General features: G+C 39.8%; 1 protein-coding gene across 3 annotated transcripts in view; it reads right to left on the reverse strand.

Moving 5' to 3' along the window:
- LOC109697920 (integrin beta-1) overlaps positions 1–18,441 on the reverse strand; it is a 45,336-nt gene extending 26,895 nt beyond the window's left edge. Inside the window, exons 1-3 of one of the 3 annotated variants that reach the window (XM_020181819.2) lie at positions 18,346–18,441; positions 1,389–1,455; positions 159–244 (exon numbers count right to left, since the gene is read on the reverse strand). In XM_020181819.2, the coding sequence (XP_020037408.1) occupies positions 159–244; positions 1,389–1,455 (153 nt within the window). In that variant the 5' untranslated portion in view covers positions 18,346–18,441. Of the gene's footprint in view, positions 1–158; positions 245–1,388; positions 1,456–7,142; positions 7,167–18,345 lie in introns of those variants that run through there. The other 2 variants (XM_020181822.2, XM_074056322.1) reach the window with 2 other exon arrangements.
- Between the last annotated feature and the right edge of the window lie 2,525 nt (positions 18,442–20,966).

Genomic DNA, 20,966 nt, shown 5'->3' on the forward strand with positions numbered 1-20,966 from the left:
CATGTGCCTGGTGGCCAATGTGTTCAACAGCTATCACCCATTAGTCAATAAAATTCATTTAAGTGAAACCTCGTATCTAGTACTCCCCAAGGATACAGCATTGGACAACACTTAATAATGAGAGACTAAATGGAATGGATGCAAGCCATCTTACTTACTGAATTTGTGCACCACCCACAATTTGGCCCTGCTTGTATACATTCTCCACATGATTTGGCGTTTGCTTTTAAACATCTATTTTTATCTGTTAGGAAAAATGAAAAAAGAGACCACTTCACTTGAACTTTCAGAGAAAAAAAATGAAAAAAATCAGTATCACAATGGCAAATGATACAATATTCATAAAAATTACATATGTTTAATCTTACCTAATTTCCAAGTTAAACCAGACCTACCATAAGGAAACACTGGTAATTTTGGATCACTGTGGCACTCAAAGTCATGACAGGACATGGTTATCTTGTCTTTAATAACAAAGACTAGGTACTATTAATCTACCTAAACATTTATCATTTTATTCAAAGGCATAATTTCAGAATCTAACATTTTGAATGGTCATAAATGTCATGAGTTTTCATACAACTTGGTAAAGCATTATTTTCATGGGATTCATGTACCATGCCCACACTGGTTTTTATTGGATTTTTATACATATTAAAGAAGTTAAGCTTTGTTTAGTTTTCCATCTTGTTTATAGTGTTCTGAAGTCAAATACTGGGTTGTTGCTAATTTTACATAATTTGAACTTATCAATAGGTTCTTCATGTTTCTTCCTTCACATTAACATATGGTAACCCCCACTCTGAGGTGAAATAATTCCAACTCAATGTACTTTTTGGGATATATAGAGAAGTGGGCACCATGACTCCACATATGGATGCACCATAGTTTACTGAAGATGAAACAGATCTTCAGCTTTACTCTCACAGCTCTTCTACATATGGCAACATTTTGCAAGACTTGTTTATGAAAGAGCAAGAACATCTTCTAAAAAGTCAACTGCCCCTGGTTTCTGTTTTTACACAGTAACAGTTCAAAATCCACCATTTTATACATTTACTTTAATTACTGAGTACACTGCATGCTTTTGCTTTCTCCCTGTTCACTTCACACTATCAGAAATCTTCGTGCAGTCTATCGTTTTCCCATTTCACTACCCTCATTCTGGACGGCAAAGATAGCAGGAGCCTGATCATGAAGCCCCTTGTAGCCCCTTGGAAATACCCTGAATTACTCATGTACAAATACTCTACTCATGGTGAGACAGCACCATTATAGGGCTTTCAGAAGAAGCACCATGAGCTGACTTAGGTTTTCCTAGGAATCTGAGTAAAGACTGATACAAGATCCTGAAATACAAAGATAATGGAGAAAACATTTCCTTTTACCTGTGTGGCCAAATACATAGCAAACTGAACTGACCAGTCCAATCCACACAACCAGTTGTAAATTCATCTGAAATATAAAATGTACATCATTATATTAGGAAAATAAAGAGAATGCATTTGACAAAATATTCCATCCTCTTCATCTTCTGATTTTATAAACTTATACCTCTCAAAGCATTTCTCTCCAAACCTCCCATTACCTGCCTTTCTTCCCTAGTTTGTTACTTCACCTTTTTGTTACAGTACTCAAATGACTTGCACGCCAGATCCTCAGAATCCATTCTTGCCAGTCTCTAAATCAAAAGCTTTTACATTTAATAAAATGTTTAAAAATATGCTCAAAAAAAAAAAAAAAGGAATACGAATAGCAAGTATTCCCTATCACTTGAAAGCTAGGGACAGCCTCTGTCTCATGGAATCTTCATCTCCACGATCCCCTGGGCTCTCGGGGTCCCAAAGAGGCACATTCAGACGCTCAGTTACCTCATGCATGTCAGTCTGAGTGAACTTTTCATAAACTGACCCAGTCATTCCCTGTTTGCAACTCTTTAATAGTTTTTGTTTCTTCTCAGGCTAAACCAACATGCTGTACAAAGCTCCAACATAATTATATAGTTTGATCTTCTGCTATTTTTCTCTTGTAAGAAAATCAGCTATGAATAGAATTAGTAAAACATTCAGTTTTAATCCACACATTTTCCAGATCAACAAACTAGACCAAAACAACAAAAGGCAGAAAAACGATAGCTAAAGTAGAGCATATTCACAATTCCAGCTGTGAGGAAAGCCTGGGCAAAAATTAGAGATACTATCTCAAAAAGCAAGCCAGACATGTGGTCCCAGGAGGCAGAGGCAGGAAGGTGGCAAATGGAGATAATCTGGGCAAAAGCCTGAGACCCTATCTAAAAAACAAACTAAACAAGGAAAAGGATTAGAGGGCATGTCTCAAGCAAGTGGCACAGGCCCTGCGTTCAATACCCAGCACTACTACTAAGAAGTTTCTGAAAGAATCTTGGAGTCTCATATGTCTTTTAGAATCTCTACAGAAAAATTTAGGTAATAAGTATTCTGTATGTTAGACTACTTTAACCTCTAATCACTAGATATATTAACTGTTTTCTCTGAAACAGTTTTCACAGTTTCAAAATTCAACTCATACCTTACCAAATTTGTTCAAAAATGCTTATGAATACATGGTGCTAAACACTGCACTTAATTATTCACTGTCTTGGACCAGCACCCAACCTAATAGTTATGCAGAAGCACCTCCCCTTCCTACAAAAAGAAAAACAGAAAAGGCCAGGACATGATGGCCTGAGCCTATAATCCCAGCACTCAGAAGCCTGAAACAAGAGAATCACAGGTTTAGAGACAACAAAAAAAGAAAGAATACCACCTCCAAAGAGGTTTAACTTCAGCATTCATCAAAAACATATATATAGTATATATATAAAATATATACTATATACATAAAATATATACTATATATATACTTACATAACATACATAATATATATATATTAAAGCAATAGAAGGTGAACTAGTGAGAGGGAAAAAAAGCTTTCCAACCTAACAAACCAAGGTGGCTGAGAAAAACCAACAGGTAGCTTTGTGCACTGGTCTAATTATTCTAAATAGTGTGACAGTCTGGGTAAAAATATAACTAAAAAATGTTTCTACCCTCTAACTTAGTAATTCAGTGCTGAGTATTTGTCTGAGGGTAAAGGAACAATTAAAAATATAAAAGGAAATAATTAAAAATACAAAAGGTAGCACACAGGCACACAATAAGTATGGTACTCTAGTATATGTACAATAGGAAAACAGCAAACATCTTCTGTATTAGGAAAATAGGGAACTCTAACCACATCAGCTTTATGGACCATTAGCCAGTCATAAAAATAATAAAATAGGCCAGCAGCCAGTGGCTCATACCTGTAATCCTAGCTACTCAGGAGGTAGAGATCAGGAGGATCATCATTCAAAGCCAGTCTAGGCAAACAGTTCATGAAACCCTGTCTTGAAAATACCTAACAAAAAAAAGGGTTGGCAAAGTAGCTCAAGTGGTAGAGAGCCTACCTAACAAGTGTGAGGCCTTGAGTACAAACACCAGTACCACCTCCCAAAAATAAATAAATAAATAAAAATAAAATGCAGCCCGCACATGTCTATGATCCCAACTCCTGGGAGGGAGGAGATAAGAGCACGGCAGTTGGAGGATGACATTGGAGGCCAGCTGGTACAAAAGTTAGGACAAGATCCTGTCACAAAAACAAGTGAAGTGTGGTAATCCCAGCTACTTGGGAGGCAGGGTAGAAAGAATCATGTCTGAGGCCTTCCCAGGTAAAAGTACAAGGCCCTATGTGAAATACAAACCAAAGGCAAAAGGGCTGGGGTGTGGCTCAAGTGGTAGAGTGCTTGCCTAGCTGGTGTGAGGCCCTGAGGTTCAATCTCCAGTACTGCCAACAAATAAATAAAGAGAAATATGCAGCAACATTAAAAAGTTTGTAGAATAATTCTGAACGCAAAGTATAAGTTAACGAGAGGAATGTAAGATAATAATATACAAACATAAAGTAATCAAACAGACCCAAGCAGATGAAAGAAACTTATATGCACAATATAAAGAAATAGGGGCTTTTAAACTCTTATTTTTTTTTTTTTTTGGTGGGACTGGGGTTTGAACTCAGGGCTTTGCACTTGCTAAGCAGACACTCTAAGCTTGAGTCACACCTCCAGTTCATTTTGCTCTGGTTATTTTGGAGATACAGTCTTGCACTGGCCTCAAATCACTATCCTCTCGATTGTAGTCTCCCAAGTAGCTAGAATTATAGGCATTCTTTCTGCTTCCTTAATGAAAACTATTATATCACAGTTTATTTTTAACTTGGTAAATTTCCTTTTGTAAGAAAAAAAGTTGATTGGATTCCATGTTAACACTTAAATTTTTCTTTTTAAAGACCTCCATCATCAAGGGTTTACACCCCAAGAAGCTATTCATTCGTGCAGCAGAGAGGGTGCTTTAAGGTCTGATCTGAGCACCCCTGGGATCCTGTGCTGCCTCTGCTCAATGCTGGCTTCCCAGAGACAAAAGCTAAGAATAACTTGCACAGTCATCTACTTCACAAATGGACTTATACCAGAAAATTCTCTACTGTCTTGAGCTTATGGTGAGCCTACAGCTCACTGTGACCTCATCCCAGTGACTGACAAAAGCTGAGCATCATGGAAGTATGAAATATTAACAATTCACTTTTCAGTGCCTGCCTAAAAGGTTTAATGGAGTTAATTAATCTATGGTCTGTTATTCTTAACAATTCGAATAATGTGTTTAATTCTGAAGCTGTGAGGTAGAGGGGGTGGTACATGAAACTCCTAAGGAGATCAATGCATCACTGTGATAAATGCAGCATCTGGGAAGTTTCACACAAAGTAAACTATGTTTGTCCCATATAAGGATTGATACGTGTCTGCCCAGGCTACTGTAATGAATACTGGACTGCCTTGAGAAATCTTTCAAAATATCACACAATTCAGAGAATCACATTAAGAAAAAGCTATTAGGAACAAAATGTTTCCCAATATCCTGAGGCTGCATGGTTGTGGACCATTAAGAGCAGTGTGACATTCTTCTTCTATGGATCTTAGCAAGCCAAACAACCCTCCAAAACCTTCTAAACCTCTGGAAGAGTACCAAGCCCAGAAGCAGGCAAAACATGGCTCCACTGTTAAAAGAACAGCTGAGAAAATAAGGACAGATGTCAACTCTTCTGCAAGAAACAGAAAGAGCTGTCACTGGCTAGCTATTAAGGTCAGGTTTCAACAAAATGAAAAAGCAACAGAAGGTGAGCACAAATCAGAATAAAGATCTGTAGCGACAATGAAGCTGACAGTAATTAAGAATAAAGCAACTATGGGGATGGGAGGCACAGATGCAAGTGGTCATAAAAGCAGCAAGCAGCAGATGGTGAAGAAGTGGTAAGAGAGACACCCGGCTGCCCCAGTCAGTCACTCCTGACAGTCTCTGGAAGATACCAGAGCCCCGCTCACTCATGTGTGTGTGTGCTTATGTGTGTAGTGAAAGGTGCCCAAAGTCCTGCATCTTACAACCTCCTCAGGCAACACTTCTCAGTGTGGCCTCAGGTTTGCCCAGAGGTCCTCCTGACCCTAACAACCACAACCTTAACATGACAGGACCTATTCTCAGATGGTTCCCATGCTGAGAAAAGGGGCTAAAAATTGCCTATTCATGGCATTCCACATAAGATAACCCATTAGGAGGGAACAACAGGGGAAAATGCCATTCAGACACTATCCTAATCCTATCTGTGACTCATTTTCATAGCCAGAGGTCTAGAACAAGTTGTCATACTGGTATTCATTTGCTAACCACCTCCTCTCTCCTCGCCTAGTGCAGTTAATGGATACTCCCTACATGATGTGAACTGATACTGCAAAAGAACTCTTTCTGCACCTATCTTACTATCTGCTTTCACTCGTTCATTTGACTATAATAGGCACTTGAGGAAATTCTTTGTTTACCACCAAAGCTTTTACACACAGCACTTAATGCAATCCACACTTCTTTCTTAACACGTCTCTTCCCTTGAATCCTACTGGTTCCCTCTCTATGCCTCTGGGGGTCCTCTCTCAGACAGTTATGTCAGCTTTTGTGCCGTATCAGGAAATACAAACATTGCTGCCTCAAGCAACTTTCAGTTCAGTCCAAAGATAAAAAATACATTTGCAATATGATGTAATCATTCCTATAATGAAGGCTGGACACAGTGCAAAGAGGACACATTAATCTGACTAGGAAAATTCAGAGGCTTCATGGAGATGGCAGGCTTTCAACAAGAATAGAAGACACATAGGAGATGGACAGGAAGATAAGAGAAGCTGTTCCAGGCCAAGGTCTCCTTGAGAGAACTAATACTGACTTCTTTCTAATTCTATGTCTAATACATATGTCTGGGTGCCTCCTCCGCCCTCGAGTTGGAATTCTTGGTTTCATGTTTTCTCTCTACAGAAAAAGTCTTGAAAAAAATGTATTTGTATGTTTTGTAGTTATATCCTGTTGGTGAGCTAAGTTACTTTATCTTTATAAATTTCTATCCTAAATATAAATTATGTTATTTTAAAATATTAAAAAGAATCTTAAAATACTTAAGTTTTCTTGAGACTTAAATAATGAGTTGAAAATAGCAGGAACTATGAGCAGGCAGTCTGGAGAAGCCAAGTTACAAAGAGCTTTGTGTGCATTCTATGCTGAAGGAACTTAGATATTATCTAATAAACTGTAGGAAAACTGAAAAAACTGGGGTAAGATAATAAGATGACTAAATATACATGGCAGGAAAACAGTGAGGTATAGGATGGGTGGCAAGATAGGAGCTTAGAAGACGGTGGGGGGCGGGATTTACTGCAAAAGTTCAAGTAAGAGACAATGTATGGTCATGTATGGTGGTGCACACCTGTAATTTTAGCACTTGGGAAGCTACAGCAGGAGGATCAGAAGTTTGAGGCCAACCAGGGCTACATACAATGACCCTATCTCAAAAAAGAATAAGAAAAAAAAAAGGAACACATCAGAACTTATGAAATGGACAAAATGACAAACAAGTGAGTGATTAACTGGCTTCTGATATTTGCTTGTATGAGAAAGGGTGAGAGAAAGAAATAAACCAAGAATAACCAACATATTTAAATAAAGAAGGGGGGAGTAGAGATGTAGCTCAGTGGCAGAGCACTTACCTAGTATACATAAGGCTCTGGGCTCAATCTCCAGCACCACAAAAAAATTGTAGGAAAAGCTAGGGGAGGAAATGATGCATTTTGTATTAGAAATGTGGAAGTAAAATGCCTGCATGAATTCTAGGGAGATGAAGACACATGGGTCTGGACCTCAGAAGATAAGTCAGGGTTAGAGACAGAGACACAACAGATGTCATTATTAAGTGGTAAATGAAACTATGAAAACAGCAGACTTAAAGAGGTAAATAGAGAAAGAAGAAAACTGACAGCGCCAGGCCTCCCTGGAGCAAAGAGGGATGGCACCCATGGAATACATAAGGAATGTTTTCCAAGCATACAGGGCAGCACCTCTCTTCTCTACAGCACAGCTGGAAGCTTGAAGAGCTCATTCATGTCTGAAAGTTCCTTCTGACATAGGAAGCCAGGACAGAAAAGGAGGTGGGGCTAGGGTGGGAGGTGAAGAAAACTAAGGAAGATACAATAGGATTACAGAGCAATGCCTGGGGCCCAGCAGATACAACCTAATTCATAAAGGCACCTTTGTAACACTTACCTGTCTCACTTGTAGCTATCTTTAGTATAGGGCTCTGTAATTCTGAGGATTTGAGGCTATATAATGTGCTTTCTAACAACTGAATTTCTAACAGTTTGTATGTAAAATAATAAAGCAGCAAAACTTTAGTGTTTTGTACTCCATATTAGCAAAAATAGTTATTTACAAAAAACTACTAACACAGACCACCTCAAAAAACAATTGGGTTAGGAGATAACATAGTTAAAACAAACAGAAATAAGAAAGAACAACTGAAGCAAACCTAGCAGGGGCTAAACAAAGAAAACTACCCTCAAAAGACACTTTACTAGTGGAAGTTTTAATCAGAGCTGTGTTATGTTTTTCAAACAAATATACTAGCTTGATTTCATTCAGGCACTTCCCCACTGTGGAATACTGAGAAAAGGAAGTACTGTCCACTGAGAGGGTCACACAAGGCACAGACAAGAATACTACCAGTACAGTGAATTTTGATGAGTTAAAGTTAACTTCATATTTCCTTTAAAAACTAGACTTCCAAGCCAGGGATGTGGCTTAGTAGTAGACTGCTTTTAGCACATGTGAGGCTCTTGATTCTCATCCCCAGTTCTGGAAGTGGAGAATGTCAGTCATTTATTTCAATACCTTTAATTGACTATAGTGACGATAATGATAAACATAACAGCATCTAATTATCTCCTTTAAAGAATCCTACAAGGTAGGGAATGATATTCTTGGTTTTACAGATGAAGAAACCGAACCATAGAGAAGTCAAATAACTGCAAAGGTAGAATGAAAGGCTGCACTGGTGGAAGGAAGTGTAGCCTGACCACCTAAACTCAGAAGCTATGATCCTAAGTGTTTTAAGAAACTAATTTTTGTTGTTTAAGACCTACCTAATTACTAGTTTAAAAGAACATCCGTCTAGTGTTAGAACTGACTCAGAGCACAGAAACAGATACAGCTTATAATGTTCTATGAGCTTATTCGCTGGGCATTCAAAGTGAATAGAGGTCAACAAAAGCTATTTTAATTGCTTTATTTCATAAGTATAGACAAAGGTTTTGCATCTTGGTCCTACAAAAAGCATTTCATGTTGAGATCATTTTTTACCATATGCAATTTTATTTAAGGATTCATAATTCACTCCTTGAACAATAAATATTCTTAAGCACAACCCACAAAGAATCTCATTTTAGCCAATAACTCAAAATATGTGCAACTATTCCCATTGTCAAAAAATACACATAACTGTTTTCATCTTCACAGTAAACTCATGTTTACTTATAAAGACTGTGTGGTTTTACCACACTAAGATTCCACCTCACCCCTGTTAGAATAGCCATCATTAGCAACACCACCAATAACAGGTGTTGGCGAGGATGCAGGGGAAAAGGAACCCTCTTACATTGTTGGTAGGAATGTAGACTAGTACAACCACTCTGGAAAAAAATTTGGAGGCTACTTAAAAAGCTAAATATTGATCTACCATTTGATCCAGCAATACCACTCTTGGGGATATACCCAAAAGACTGTGACACAGGTTACTCCACAGGCACCTGCACATCCATGTTTATTGCAGCACTATTTACAATAGCCAAGTTATAGAAACAGCCAAGATGCCCCAGCACTGACGAATGGATTAAGAAAATGTGGTATCTATACACAATGGAATTTTATGCAGCCATGAAGAAGAACAAAATGTTATCATTTGCTGGTAAATGGATGGAATTGGAGAACACCATTCTGAGTGAGGTTAGCCTGGCCCAAAAGACCAAAAATCATATGTTCTCCCTCATATGTGGACATTAGATCAAGGGCAAACACAACAAGGGGACTGGACATTGAGCACATGATAAAAGCGAGAGCACACAAGGGAGGGGTGAGGATAGGTAAGATACCTAAAAAATTAGCTAGCATTTGTTACCCTTAATGCAGAGAAACTAAAGCAGTTACCTTAAAAGCAACTGAGGCCAATAGGAAAAGGGGACCAGGAACTAGAGAAAAGGTTAGATCAAAAAGAATTAACCTAGAAGGTAACACACACACACAGGAAATTAATGTGAGTCAACTCCCTGTATAGCTATCCTTATCTCAACCAGAAAAAAACCCTTGTTCCTTCCTATTATTGCTTATACTCTCTCTACAACAAAATTAGAAATAAGGGCAAAATAGTTTCTGCTGGGTATTGAGGGGGTTGGGGGGGGGAAGGGAGGGGACAGAGTGGGTGGTAAGGGAGGGGGTGGGGGCGGGGAGAGAAATGACCCAAGCCTTGTATGCACATATGAATAATAAAACAATAAAAAAAAAGATTGTGTGGTTTTACATCCTGTTCAAACTTTTAAATACACAATCATTAATGTTTTTAAACAATGTTATAAATAACTCATTTGGTATTTCCTTTCACATTTATAGATGAAATCTCTAAAAACTTGATATGATTAAGAACAAAACTGTTTTTTTCAGGTTTTGGAATATTCGCACATGTATAATGAGATAAGCATAAAATTCATAAATTGTTTCATATCCACCTGTACACATAGCCTGAAAGCAACTTTATACAACATTTTTAGTGTTCCTGCAAATGACTGTGACCTATCAGGTTCAGGATGTTCCATTTGTGGCATGTCAGTCCTCAAAGTTTCAGACTAGAGCATTTCAGAGTTCAGATTTTCAGGCCTACACTATCTTTGAAAAAATTAATTACACTTTAGACAAAAATTACTTTAAAAAAAATAGTTATATTTGGAGGGGGGGTTAAATAAGGTGTATATAAGCCAGCTGTATTGAAAAGAAGAATCCACCAAATTTCTTCCTATAAAATCTTTGTACAAAGGTACATTTGTATTCAACGCAATTAATTCGAGTTAACACCCTACAATATGCCAGACATGCAAGTAACAGAGCTGCAATAGGAACCCAGGCCTGATTCAACCTAGCCTGCATCCTGGCTTTCGCTATAATTTAGGTTTCTAGTATGAAAACCTAAAAGTTCATATCATTCAAATACTTCCTTTTCTACATCATAGCATTTTAAAATCTTTTTCCTGTAATAGTAGAACGATTCTGATACCTATATTCAAGTATAACATCAATATCTCTTAAAAATATAACATTAGATCCATCCCAAGTCTGTTGCTTTATCTGTTTTTAAGAGGGAAAAATGCACCAATAACAGGTTTTAATGTTTAAAACCCAATGCATTCTAGAAAAAGAATACAGCCAAACTGATAGACTCCAGAATTAACATGTGGTTGTTCCTACTTGTCCCCCATAGAGAGTAATAAAATGAGAAATGCATAAATGGAACAAACAGAACTGCGACTGAGCACTCTGCTATTTGAGGATTAAATGTGGGGATGAAATCATATCTGGGCAAGAGCACCTTTCCCTTACAGGAAGAACAATTAAAACTCAACTTTTTTTTTTTTCCTTCTGTTTGGCAGGAAGAGGTACAGTGGTGACTAGGGAAGTGTTTATGGCCCAAATAAGCAGCAAGAATTAATGATTAACAAAACTGAGCAGAAAGAGTGGAGAAGGAAAAACTAAGAGGACAGAAAAGAAAAGAGGCTAATTAATCCAAGGCAAAGATGTGAAGGACACCTCATTTCATGCCCTCACCCACACACACCCTTGTGGATACATGAACAGTATTCTGAACTAGAAAACCTAAAATTCACTGCTCCAACCTAAAGAAATAATAGCCTTTTAAAGGAACATGAATCCCTTCTTAACCCAATGTAAGCTTAGCCTGAGACTACTAAATTCCAACAATGGAATTTGGGGTTTGAAATCTGAAAACTGCTCATAAGACAGCTAGATACTTTAAGAAAATTATATCAGAAGTGAATAAAGATAAAATTCATCACTAATAACTACTCTATCCACCAGCCCCAGGAAAATGAGGCTATACTACAGCCCAATCACCATCACAGGAAAGATAAAGAACCTACATGTGGGCAAAATAAATAATACCTGGGGAAGACATCAACAGGACAAAAAGTGAAGGTAACTGAAGAATTTTCTACGAAAGAAGAAAATAAACAGATGAATTCATCATGCTTTTCAACGCATTCTCAAAAAGCTCAACTAAACTGTATCATACAATGATCCCAAACAGTAAGACCAGGCTGGAGAATATAGCTCAGCAGTAGAACAAGTATGGGGAGGCCATGGGTTTAATGTCTAGAACCAAAAAAGCAAAACAAAACTGTTAAGACCACTAAACAAAAAGCATACAGAGCTAAGGAAAGGAAATTTAGGTCGGAATCCTCTGTTAAACACAAAGACTATAATTAACAAAACAAGATTAGACCTGAGAAAAATCACACAGAATTCAAATCAACAAATTCAAGCCAATTAGAAACATGATGATAGAAGAACCTCATGGTGACCCAACAAACAACTAATGAACCACATTCACCACTCCTGTACCTGCAAAAAAGGACTGTCTCACGGGAGAATACAAAAAAATTAAGCTTAAATTTAAATGGGGGAAGTACAAAATAAATTCAAAGACTACAGAACGATGGACTTAAAACATTTTAAGTAAGGCTATTAAGCCATAATATGAAAGGCTGATCCAAAATTATTACAAAAACTTTCCTAATTTAACTCTTTTCAGCTTCTCCTTTCACTCAGAAGGAAAGATTTTACCTAGCAATTGATTTCTTTTTTCAAACCAACCTAGTAAGTTGTCCCTTCTTTACACTTTTTAAATATGCACATGTTTTTGCTTTTCCTTAAGTTGGGAAAACAAGGAGTAAAATTAGCAACTATTTGATTGAGAAAATAACTCTGAGGAAGTTTACACAGGTGGTAATTGGGAATAGAGGTATCAAAAGTTATCAAAAACACTTTTGTTCTACGTAATTTCAATTAAAAAGAACTGTGAATAAAGTTCCCAAACTGCATAATTGTATTCACTTCTTAAACACATCTTCCCAAAACTCTTCCCTGATCAAACTAATTTTGACCACCATCTTTTGTCCTATCTTCTTTCTCTCTGTCCTGTAATGGAGTGGAATAAGCACAGCGGTGTCTATACTTTAAACATGTAAGTGTTTTAAAACCAAACTAAGAAATTGCTTAATTTCTTGTATTCTCATCAATAAACTGGAAATAAATTTACTTCAGAACAGTTGGAAGGAAAAAATATGAATGACCACGAATGTGTAAGTTCTTAGCAATAATTACCTTTATAGTGACCTACAGCTCACAATTTACCTGCTTATTGAATTTTTTTTCTTGCTTACCAAGTCATTCATTCATTGGTCAAAGACTTCTAAAAAAGAACCTGAGTGACTGTTGGTAAATGTTTCTCAACTTTTTTTTTTTTCTAGGAACTGGACCCAGTGCCTCCAGGATGCTAACCACAGACTCTACCACTATACCTTAACCTCTGCAACAGATTATAAACCATACTTCTTTAGTAAGCATAACTCTTACACCCTATTATATTTTTGTTACTTTTTCCAAATAACAAAGTACTAAATGTCATTCTCAAAACTTCAACCTCCTCCCCAATAATCAGATAGGACCTCACCTTTAAGAAGCACTGAAATCATACGCAAGTCATCAAATACTGAATGCAGTGGAACAACCTAATAATTTCTAATTTCAGAGCATAAAAACTTTATTCACATAGTCTATAAACATTTATACAATGAGATGGGACTTTTGTACTTTAAATGGTACATAGCTGATTTTGCAAATAACTATATTCCTCATCCCTACACTGAAACTATACTCCCTAAACAAAGTACAATGCTTATTTTTCTTCCACCTTTGTGACTTTTTTTGGCCTTCACTGGCTTTTAGTTCTTCAACAACCACAATAAATAGAGTCAACTACTTTCTTTGCAGCCCCAGCACATAATCTTGATAGTGCCCAGCACAGAAATGACAAACTTCCAATGATGCTCAATAATGTAGTGTTATTTTTATTCAAAACTTCTAATATAAGTAATTGTATTCAGATCTGTATCCTTTGCCAGACTATGATAAGAATTTAGGCCTTCATTCTAAGCTATTCTTTAAACATACACATGTATCTTGATAAGTAACAAAGTGTTAAATGAGATAGGATTTTGGCTTGTAACTGCAATGTCCTTTAGTTGTATCACCCATCTTCCACCCATACCCTCACTCACATTCAAATCATTCCAAGCTCAGGCCACAGCTCCTCCACCAAGCCTCTCAAAATCACTTAAGCCAAAGGTTAGCCCATTAGTAGAACTTAAAAACTATTAGAAAATATCATCTAGTTCAGCACATGTTGTAAAAATATTCTTTAGTATTCTTGTTGTATGTTTTCCTGAATTGAACACAACTTGCCCCATCTAGACAATTCACTGAATATCAAAGACCATGCCAACTTTGTTTCTTTCCCTTTTGTGAGGACGGTATTAAGAGTTTGAATTCAGGACCTTATAGTTGCTAGGTGGTGATCTACCAGGCCCTCCCAGCTCTTTTCGGTTTTGCATAGGGCCTTGCTTTTATCCCCAGGCCAGCCTGGACCAAAATCCTATTTATACTTCCTCTGTACCTGAGATGACAGGCCAGTCCCACCACAACCAGTTCTTTATTGGTTGAGATATGGGGGGATGGGGGGGGGAAGTTCTCAGACTTTTTGCCTGACCTGACCTCAAACCGCAATCCTCTCAAACAGCTAGGCATCCCTCACCATGCCTGCTCCAACTTCGTACATACACTCAGCACAGCATTTTTTAGGTAACTGACAGTCAATATACCGATCAACTAATGTACAACTGAGCTACGTCCTGACAGTGAGTTGACAAAAACAGATTTGACTGACTGGCACTGGTACATATTTGTAAATGGGTCATCTGGCACAGTAGCTAGGTTCTCTGGTGATGATACAAGAAAATGGATGCTCTTGGGAGAAAAGAGAAATGCACTCCACAGTGCTTAGATCCAACAGCAATTATCCCTCAACTCATGGAATTACGGAATGAGGGGAGTGTAGAGACAAGGCGACAGAAATTCAGTGCCAAACCTGTATTGAAACCCTAGTTTCCACCTCCTAATCAAGAAACCTTCACTGCATCAAACCAACTATCTACAAAAAACTTACCACTGAGGGGTATAAACTAGTAAGTCTTTTTCTCTTTACCTTAAACATGTCAGTCATTAGAAAGTCCCACAAATCCCAAGTCACTCACAAAAAAAGATACTCAAAGGAGCTAGAAGTTCAGAAGAAAGTGGGAAAGGGAAAAACTTTTCTAGATTATTCTTCCTCTACCCACCCCCACAACATTAAGTTCCCAAGTTCACTAGAGCCCTCCTTTCACTCCACACTTCCTTTGGTGTTGTCATCTGTAGTCTATACCTCCAACTAGTACTTACAGACTATGAATTCCCAAATCTAAATTTCCCAACCAGACTTCTTTATCAGTTCCTGATCTGTGTATTCAACAGCAATCTAGGATCGCTACTGATGTCTCATGGTCACTTTAAAAAACCTCAGCCTTTTAAGTTGATCATTTCCCCTACAGCCAGCCAACAGGCACCACCCCCTTGTGATCACACTGCCTACCTTGGTGAATGGTGCCACCTGCCAGAACCCTGTGTTAGTGGCTTTTTCATTTCTCTTAACCTTGATACCAAAACCTGTCAATTCTCTCTCCTAAATACAGTACTTCTTGTGCCCCCACCCAACCATCTCCTACATCAGGGGTCTCTAAATTTTTTGGTTACTTGCTTTTTATTACCAAAAAATTTGAAGATGTGTACTCAAAACATATGCACATTTATAAATTTAAATGCACATATTTCTATAGCAATATAAGGAGATATTACAAAGCATAACAAGAAGCTTAAGCTAAAATCATGAGATTTTAAAATATGAGTAAACCTAAAATTTTCTTATGTACACTGCAGTGATTTCTTTTACACACCTCTGAGGGTCAGAAGTCTGTACTTTGGATACTTATATGAGACTAGTCCTGTAAGAAATGTGCACAGATATGTATGTATACGTCTATTCATATGTATATGTGAAACTACTCCTTTCTCACACACATACTAAGCATATTGACAAATATCGTTATCCATATCTTTTAATGCCACAAATCAAAAATAAAGCTTAAAGTTAGTTGACTTCTGAAAACCCACATCAAATTTCAATCTGCAAAAGTTATTTGTTCATTTTTTAAACAATGAGAAATTTACAAAGTATAGTTTGGCTGTGATTCCCGCACCATAGCAACTACTACTGAAAGAACAAACAAAAATCTCAAAAACATAACCAAATCAGAAGAAACACTGCTAATGTAATAATACAGATTTTTTTTTTAATTTCCACCCATAATGAATCTTCTTTAAACTTAAAAATCTTAAAACCAAAAGTTCTCTGAAACCACTCTAGCAGCATAGTTAAGAACAAATGAAGCCTGGTGCCAGTGGCCTACACCTGCATGCAATCCTGGCTACTCAGAAGGCAGTGATCAGGAGGATTGAAGTTCCCAAGCCAGCCTGGACAAATAGTTCGCTAGACCCTCTCAAAAATACCCAATACTCCCAAAAAAAAAAAGGTGGGGGATGAGGGGAGCAGGTGAAGTGGCTCCTCCGGTGGTAGAGCACCTGCCTAGCAAGCATTAGACCCTGAGTTCAAATCCCAGTACCGCCCTGTCCCCCTAAAGTACCAGTGCATTTACAGATTATCAGTGAAATATTTCTGCAGATAGAATACTATACTGTACTCCTTCCCCTCCCCACGGGAAAGCACATTCTTATTAGAGGAAACCAAACTCTTTGTAAAGGTAGCAAGCACTCCTGTGAACAGTAACACCCAAACTGATTGATTATGGCAGAGTGAGGAGATGAGCTCAGGATCCCTTCTGGAGGTAGGACTTTATCAACATCAATACAGAACATTTTCATCAGTGATGATAATTTGGGGCAGATTTAAACAGTGCTGCCTAGGAAATGAAAATAATTGGCTGCCTGAACACTAAAATTACAAAATCAAGAGACTTTTCAAAATGGTTGATTCCATACTATTCATGTTCAGAATGGTTGAGAATAAAAAAGAACTTAATGTAGAAATTTCTTATTTAAAAAAATTGAAAATCGACATCACAGATAATTAAATGGTAGGTCTATGAAGTAAACAAAACACTGATCTGTTGCATGTTTCCTACTTCTCACTTCATCATCTTCAGTCATTTAATACTGACCAATAAACCAAAATTAATTAAAAGGTGAACATAATACTGGAAGTCTTAAGTCAATCCTGTACTCTCTAAAAGTTGTCTAATACACAAACTAATGCAAAGGGGCTGTGTGATTTTAAAGAGGCTAATCAAAATTCATTTGGCATTTACTTTTGTACCATGAAAACAAAAAATAACCGAGTGATATTACCCACTTAAATGTTCATGTGGAATGCAGACCTAAAGCAAACGTTGCCAAAACAGTGTGAAAATTTTTTGAAGTCTTTTTAACATACCAACAAAGCATAAAAAGGATTCAAAAAGTAAAAAAAAAAACAAAAAACAAAAAAAATCCAGTATTTATTGAGCATTTACTTCACATTTCACTTTTTTTGTTCACATTTGATTTTCACAAGCATACTGCAATTAAGGTTACTTACTTATGGTTCAAACACGGGGTCTCCAAGTTTTCAAGGATAACCACAAGCAGGAAAATTACTTACACTCGCCGTACCTCAGTTTCCTCATTTGTAAAACTGGCATTAAAAACCTACACCTCCAGGAATGGGTTACAGAATAAAATAAGATCATATATGCAAGCAAGGCACGAGAGCACGAGAGCTAAGCAAGGCTCTCACCCTCGTTATTATAATAATTATCATTATTAGTAGACACTTTGTTCCTATTTTGCAGATGAGGAAACGGAAGCTGTGTAACTTACCAGGACTCTTACCAATTTGTGCTAGGGTTCCAATCAGTAAAATACGAAATCCACAGGATTACAACTGTTTAGGCATTAGACATTAGGATTGTCACGACCCTCGCTGGTTATGAGGGGCAGAGGGAAAAGTCCCGCGGTGCACAGGGTGACTGTGGAGCCTCAGGGGCCGCGAGCCTCTCCGCCTGGACCATGTCCTGGGCCTGTCCCCGCTGCCCAGCGCGGCAGGTCCGGGCGCGCGTCGTTCCCTCTTGGGAACCCGGTGGCGCCGGGTGCACCCCCAGCCTCGCACTGTTCACCACCACCACCTCCACCACCCCGGGCCCGCCCAGAACCGCCCCGAGACGAGTCCTCGGGAAGCCCCGGCCGCCTCTCCCCCGCAACACACGCACCGCGGCGGGGGGCCGACATCCCGGAGCCGTGCGGTTCAGGACGCGTCAGCCAACAGGCCGCAGGCCCGTGCAAGCGCCGCCGGCGTCGGCAGACCGGCTAAAGCCCGGTCCCTCACAACCCCACCCCGACTTGACAGTGCCCAGGCCGGCGACCCACCCACTCGGAACCCGAGGGGGGGCCTGCTGTGCGCCCCAAGGCCGCCGCGCCGGGAAGGGTGCGTCCGGACGGGCCCCGGAGGAGAGGGAGGCGGATCGCACCGGAGGGACGCGGCTGACTAGCCGGGCGCCAAGAACTCTGAGGCCCCCACCCGGCTCCCCGACTCCCGCCGCCACCGAACACAACCCGGTCCGGCCTAGGCGCGCACAGAACCGCGGCCCGCCCTACCTTCTAGCGCGGCGCGTGCGGCTCCGCGGCGCGCTCGGGTTCTCCGCGGGCTGGCGTGGCCTGCGGGTCTCGGGCGCGGCGGGCGCGGCGGGCGGGCGGGCGGCGGCTCCTCCTCCTCAGGGGCGGGCCGAGGAGACTCGGCCGCCCGAGCCGACTCCCGGCAGGAAACGACCCCAGCGCGCCGCCTCCTCCACCCAGCCGATCCCGCTCCAGAGGCGGCCGCCGCCGCCCTCTTCCCTCCGGAAACGCATTCCTCCCGGGCCGCGTCAGCCGCGCCCCGGGCGAGGAGGAGGAGGAGGAGGAGGAGTCGGAGGCCGGAAGTCCGCGGCTGGGACAAAGGAGCCCGCCGGACGCGGAGTGCCGGCGGTGTGCCGGGGTGCGCGCAGCCGAGGGCGAGAAGGCCACCGCAGGTTCTGCTTCCCTCTGCGAGTGGTGCTCCAGCCCCGATCCCTGGAAGCCCCCCCAGTCCCCCGCAAGTGGAGAGGGTTGGTCGAGGGCCAAGGTTAGTTCCGCCCCTTGGAAAGGGAGTTAGCTAAAATCAGTATTGCGATCCTGTGCCAGATTTGTGTGTGAAAACCGCGAAGGCTAGGAAAGAGCTGGGTGCCCACAGAAGCGGAGGTGAGGGAAGTTTCGGAGAAAAAGGGGTGAGTTGGCAAGAAGCTTTTTTGACAGATGTAGCTGGAAATCTGTTTGTGGGGAGTAAGGATGAGGGGAAACGTTTCAATCTCAAGACTTCGGTCTCTTTCTCACTTTTATTTTAAGTAAGATGGAGTTAGGGATTGGAGAAAGAACATTTAACAGAGAAGAAGTTGGGGGTGTGGTTCAAGAGGTGAGCACCTGCCTAGCAAGCTCCAGGCCCAGAGGTTCAAAACCCTAGTACCAGCCTGGCGCCAGTGGTTCGTGCCAGAAACCCTAGCTACCCAGAAGGCAGGAACAGGAGAACCGGTTCGAAGATAACCCTGGCAAATAGTTCACAAGACCCTATCTCGAAAAACCCTATCTGAGTTCAAGCCCCAGAACAGAAAAAAAAGTAAAATAAAAGAGAAGGGTCACACTCATTACAAGATTGGCTGGGGCACATTCTGATTAGAGGATTGAAACCTGTACCAACCCACATCATACTGAAACCCAATAATGCAGAACATGTGGCTGCCATGCTACCCTCCAGTTGGCAGAAAGAGTTGTGACTTCTCACCTGATGGGCTGCAAGACAACTCAAATTGCCAGATTTATGAACCTAGCAAGTAGTGTTTCTGATGTGGGACATTAGAGAATGGGATGCCCTTTTGGCTGTCAATCTTAAATACAAAAGAAAAAAATCCCATGTATGGAAAACTTATAGGTGCTCACCAGCAAAATCAAATCTGTTGGTTAGCCAATTTCTAAAGACCTCAAAGGAATGAGTGTTATTTTTCCCAGTTAATGGATGACCAAGCTTAAGCAGCTATTGCTGTATTACAAATCCAATAGTAAAGCTCAACTCTCTTGACTTTAAAGTTACTGATTTTACCATTGTTCAGAATTATCAAAATTAACCCAGTCTCAGCACAGGAAACTGTATAGTTCAAAAGACAAACCACAATTTATCCATGCTTGACTTGCACTCCATGTCCTTTCCCTGGATGTGCTTTGGGGAGCCATTAGCAATCTTTGCCACAAGAACTGTAATTAGGTTCACATTTACACAGCTCTCAACTAAAATTAGTTCCTGTAGACCATTTGAAAATCTTTTTTATCACCAATATCAAGCACTGTACCAAGACACATTATAGAGGCCCAGACAATATTTGGTAAATGAACAAATGAGTCCTCTTGTTCCCCAGGGACCAGCCTAGCAAATTGCCTAATCTGAAATAGGAGCAATTTACATACAGAAGTCATGAGCTTTGAGAAAAAGGAATTAAAGAAGCATGTTCTCTAAGAAAAGCAGTGCTTGGTCAAGAGTAGGTATGACTCTACTTATGATTTCATACAAATTTTTAGTAGGGTGGTCCATTAGCTAACTGTAAAATGTGTGACTGCTCCCAACAAGAGTTGGTCGTCTTACCATACTCAACAGGAAATCCTAGTAAGTAGGCATAATACAGGTCACATTGCTAGATCATCATGATAGAACATGTGTAAGTATCTTGAATTTAAGATAAACCCATACCTTACCTGCACTATCACCCAATAAGTTGGCTTCTCCCATCTCATAAGTCATAATTACATCAAATTATGAAAGCTAGCCTTTTTCCTTTAGTTTTGACACCCTATTACCACTTGCTCTTCAAAATGTAGAAGGCTCTTCAAACCTACTGTTTTCCAAAATTAATTTTCAAACTTGCTGACCACAAAGATGTCATCAACTACCTAGGATTGTTTCAATTAGCCTTTTATCTTTGTTTCTTCATGTAATTATAAAATGGTTTCCATAAATGAAAGAAACCCTAGGAACCCGATTATCTCCCTCCAACAGTTGGGATCACAGTTGATTACTGACTTTAGATCTGGTGATTATGGAAGACAGGATTGGGAGTGAGAATGAATCAACACTAGCTTCAGGAATTGCTACCTATCTATCTCTTCTGACTTGAGCACTCTTAGGACTTAGTCCGACAAATACTGGCCTCTTGAGTAAA

The sequence above is a fragment of the Castor canadensis genome, chromosome 15, assembly GCF_047511655.1.
Source record: "Castor canadensis chromosome 15, mCasCan1.hap1v2, whole genome shotgun sequence".
Lineage (NCBI taxonomy): Eukaryota > Metazoa > Chordata > Mammalia > Rodentia > Castoridae > Castor > Castor canadensis.